The sequence below is a fragment of the Budorcas taxicolor genome, chromosome 15 (assembly GCF_023091745.1).
Source record: "Budorcas taxicolor isolate Tak-1 chromosome 15, Takin1.1, whole genome shotgun sequence".
NCBI lineage: Eukaryota > Metazoa > Chordata > Mammalia > Artiodactyla > Bovidae > Budorcas > Budorcas taxicolor.
In genome coordinates this window covers 45926763-45931460 of record NC_068924.1, presented here as the reverse complement: position 1 = coordinate 45931460, position 4698 = coordinate 45926763, and the positions used below count along the sequence as shown (strand labels likewise).

General features: G+C 54.1%; 1 protein-coding gene across 1 annotated transcript; it reads right to left on the bottom strand.

The window, feature by feature from the left end:
* Positions 1–390: 390 nt before the first annotated feature.
* On the bottom strand, positions 391–2139 carry CAVIN3 (caveolae associated protein 3). Its single transcript, XM_052653003.1, has 2 exons — positions 1656–2139; positions 391–1078 (listed from the first exon to the last, which is right to left on the bottom strand). The coding sequence occupies exons 1-2, from the start codon at positions 2037–2039 to the stop codon at positions 686–688; spliced, it is 777 nt and encodes a 258-aa protein (XP_052508963.1). The 5' UTR covers positions 2040–2139; the 3' UTR covers positions 391–685.
* Positions 2140–4698: the final 2559 nt, after the last annotated feature.

Below are 4698 nucleotides of genomic sequence, written 5' to 3'. Positions count from 1 at the left end.
GTTCCCTGATTAGGGATCGAACCGTGGTGCCCTGCATTGGGAACACAGAGCCTCAACCAGTGGACCAGCAGGGAAGTCCCAGGGGTGAGTATTAATGAAAGAATATCCAGATTGAGAAGAGGGCTAAAAACAGAGTCCTGGAAGGCCCAACTTTTAAGAGGTGGTAGAGGAAGAAGTGACTAAGAGGAAAACCACAAGTTGGCATTTGCTGAGCGCCTAAAAGCAAGGGACTGTACTAGATGCTGGGGGCTAAAAATCACACTTGTCTGTCCCTACAAGGAAAGTGCTGAAGGAGCAAGTGGCCAGAAGGACACTTCGATGTGCCACTGAGGTAGAGCCCAGGATTCAGTGGAAATGAGAAACCACACAATGATCTGTTTGAAACTGAAGTCACATTCCAGGTTCCAACGTCTGTCTTTATTTCTTGCACCACCTTTCTCCCACCCCTTCACATGGAGTCTGGATTAGGTAACATGACTTTTATTGATGGTGAGTGTAAACAGGTGTGAGTGGCTGCTCTTTTAGAGGACACAGGGTGCTAGGCTAGAGAAGCCGGGAAGGGAGTGCCAGCGCTGGGCTGTGGATGCAGGATTCACTCCTTATTTGGGCGGGAATGCTGCATTCTGAGAGAAAGATTTATTTGGGGACTAGCATTAGGCACAGGGGAGGCAGGCAGCACGGGCCATCAGGCCGCACTCTCTACTTGGAGCACAGCCGCCGCTTCAGCAGGTCTCCCGGGATCCTCCTCGGTGTCCTGCGGAGGTTCTGGCTCCAGCTTGGACTCCAGCGCAGGCTGGGCTTCCGGCTGGCCCTCAGCACTCCGGCCCGGCCCAAGGCGAGGTGGCTTAACAGGCGTGGGTGTTGGCGCAGCATGGCCTTTGCGGCCTGAAAGGGCCCTTCGCAGGCTCTGTACCTTCTCCAACCCGGTGCGCCTCAGCCTCCGTGCCCTGGACTCCACGGGCTCCTCCTCGTCTGAGCTCTCTTCAGCTTCGGCTTCGGGCTGCTGTGGGCCAAGTTCCACCGGGCCTAAGGGCTCCGGCGCCTTCTGGAAGGCCTTGGCTGGGATTTCAGCCTCCTCCTGCAAGTGAAGGACACAGAACTGGCCCTGGCAGCCCCCTCTCGGGAGCCTGAGCCCCCCATCTCAGTTACACCAGGGAGACCCGTCCCACCCTCAGCCTCCGCAGCCCAGAGGGGAAAGGCTAGGCAGGCGTGGGAAAGTAGGGAGGCGGTTGGAAGGAGGTGGGGATAACTAGGACAGGCGAACTGTGCAGAAGTCTGCGGGACCCCTTTAGAGGCGTGAGGCAGGACGGTGGCCTCAGGGGCAAGAACAGCTGGAGGCTGCGAACTGTCTCAGGATGCACTTCCATCACCGTTACTTTCATTCAGGGATGGGCTGGTACTTGGAGGAACTTCTGTGGACGTGGCCTGAGCGAGAGCTGGGCGGCCGTTCATTGGCCAGGCTGCCTTCAGGGGCGTGAGGGAAGGCTGGGGCTGGGCAGTGGGAAGTGGGTGCGGCCATGGAAGTGGGTTCCCAGAGAAGGGAAGAGGGTGGGGTCAGGAATGTGGGTGCGGCAGGCGGATGGGAGGGGGAGCCCCAGAGGGTGGCCCGCAGGCGGGAAAAGGCCCCGGATCCGGGGACGCCTGAGGTCACTAACCTTGAAGAGCAGAACGTGGAGCTTCCCGCGCGCCACCAGCAGCCCGTGGTTGGCCTCCAGCCGCTGCACCTGGGCGGCGCGGCGCACGGCGCGCTCCTGGGCGGCATCCGCGTGCGAGCCCACGCGCTCCGCCTTGGCCAGCAGCTGCGCCAGCGTGTTGCTCGTGGTATCGTGGCTGCGACTCAGCGCGCCCAGGTTGCTCTGGATGCGGCGCACGGAGCCCGCCAGGCCGCCCTGCCTCTGAGCCAGGCCCCCCTGCCGCTCGCGCAGCGTCTCCAGCATGGTGGCCAGCTTCTCCAGCAGGGTCACCACCGTGACGGCGTGCACCGGGCCCCCGGCCGGCGCTCCGGGCACAGGCCCCGACTCCAGAGCGCTCTCCCCCATGATCCCTGACCGCCCTGCCTGGCTCCCGCTGAAGCCGCCAGCCGCGTTCTGCGCTGGGGCCGCCTTCCCCGGCTCCTCCCCAGCTTTGGCCGTGACTCAGGCAGGCGGAGTTGGCCTTCCCCGGCTGCGGCGGGGGGGAGGGCAGAGGGCGGGATGTCGGCGGTGGGGTCCTTCGGAAGCGCGCCCCCTCTCTGCCTCCCTGCCCGGGGCCCCGCGGGGAAGCAGGTTGGCCTGGAATCCGCCCCACCCAGCCCGACTGACTCTCATCAGGAGTTTGAGTTCCCTTCCTCCACTCCCAGTTCCCTGGTGTGCCTCTGTCTGGAAAGTACTCTCTCCCCAGTGCAAAGGGCAAGCCTTGGAACATGTTGTTGTATGCATCGTGTGGGCAGAGAAACTATGTCAGAAGGCAAATGTGTGACCAAAGGGCCTCCGCAGCCCCCTGCCCTCGTCCTCCCGCGCCTCAGAGGGCTGTGTTTGCACCCTAGGCTCTTGGCTGTTTCGATATAGACCGAAGACTGGGCCCGAGGCCTCACTTTGGGACCCAGCAGGCCACGTAGACAGAGGAGAGGCGGAGCGGGTGGGGAGGCATCCCCTGGTATTTTCCTAGTAGTCATCACCAGGGTTTGGCCACAGGCCTCATTCCCTGCTTCTCTAGTTCGATGGGTAGCATTACCCTATTTTCTTTCTTCTAGGTCTCATTCCTCGCTTTCTTTGAGCCCCTGAGGGCCTAGCTCCTGCACCTCAAACTTGGAGGGCAGGCAGGACACCTCTTCCTGTGAAACCTTTCAAAGGATTAGAGTCGTTTCTGGTATTTATGCTTTTCTTCTCCTAGAGGTTGGTTGTCGGCTCCCACCTGATGTTTTTTCAGTTTTCTCTGGAAATAGGTGAGAATGTCTGTTGAGAGTGAGGATTTCAAATTGCTGCCTGGAGGTGGGAGAGAGTGAGCATAGAGGATCCAGTTAATGATGCGGGTGGTGAACTTGTTACCGCACCGCTGTGGAAAACCCCATGCCTCCTCTCTAGTGATACCTGGTAAGCTGACAGGAGGCGCAGAAGTCCAGGCAGTTCACTGATCCTATCACCCCTGTCCTTCCTCTCCTCATCCGGTCTGTGAGGGTCACTTGACTGTGGCAGAAACTGTCACTCGTGGGATGGTTACATGAGCCTGCAAGGACCTGAGGTCTGGTTTACACAGGACAGCAGATGAGTGAAATTATTATTTCCAGAAATCCGGTGATGCTAAGTTGGAGACCATATTCTACAGATTCTCCACGAAGCCTGACCCTTCTGCTCCTTGGGAACCTGAGGGAATCACCGTCTCCTTCAGTGGATTTATATTTGCTCAGAGAGACCCATCAGGATGTGCCAGTTAAGAATACTTTCAAATTAAGGGAACAGAGAACCCAATTTAAACAGTTCTTAAACTTAGGAAATCCAACCCAAACATAATTGGAAAAGACCATGGTAGATAGAGTGATGATTAAGTGTGGGTCAGTCACAGCTCTCTCAACTATGCCCTCCAGGTGTCAGCTGCATTCCAGGCTGGGAGCAGGGTGGTTACAGCAGTTCCAGACCTCATATCTCTGCATAAAATTAAGAGAAAAGAGGGAACTGTCTGAAAACGTAGGACATTTATTTCCCAGAGCCCTTCAGAATTTTTCCACTTGCTTTCCACTGAGTTAAATGGCCATTCCAGAACCAAAGTGTATGGCTATATCTTGGTGGGTTTACACCTGAGTTCCTTAACCCATCATTGATAAGAGAGCTGATAACTACCTTTTGACAATTTAGGCCCACTCTTAGAGCAGGGTAGGGTCAGTTTCCCTAGGAGCATATGGGTGGTGTGGGCAGAAAAGTGATTATCTATATAAAAAATCTGAGTATTGCTGCAGATAGTCGATCAAAAATGTCTGCTATGGGAAGCCTATGAAAGAATCACCATCCTCAAGGAATGGTACTAAAGAAGTCCAGTGCATTTGGAAACAAGAACTATGTGGATAGATATTTTTCAAAGGCCTGCTGAATTCCCCTTTGGGTATGTAGAACAAAGAAAACCTTAAAATTTAGCAATAAAGCCATCGATGATTTTGCTGGTGTTTCCAAAACTTCAAGCATAATAGCCATATAAACTAGTAGAAACTAGTGGATTTTGGAAAAGAGAAGGCCATGAGGTGCATAAAAATAACTTGGGGGCAACCCAGAAGAAAGCCTTGGGTCAACAAAGTCCAGATTGATAGAAATTATAGTGGGATGGCCTTGATCACACACTATCCAAGAAAAGGCTATATTGCAGTTTCCAAGAAAGATAGAAAGAAGGAAAGAGAGCAGAATGATAAATCATAATGATAAAAGCTACAGAATGATGCCCTCTAAGGCAGTGCAACCTGATCTTAGTTAATGTGATTGGGACCCACTCCCTCCAACTCCTTGATCTGGGTGTGAAAAATATAAACCAATTGGTACAGGTTTGTCATGTCCCCGAAAACTGTAAGTTCAAGCCATAATCTTTGATACCTGTGAATATGTTCTTATTTGGAAATAAGATCTTTGCAGATGTAATAAGATCATATTGTACTAAAGTAGGGTGGACCCTTAGTCCAACATGACTGGTGTCGTTACAAGAAGGAAAGGGTCAGACACGGAAAACACCATATGACAA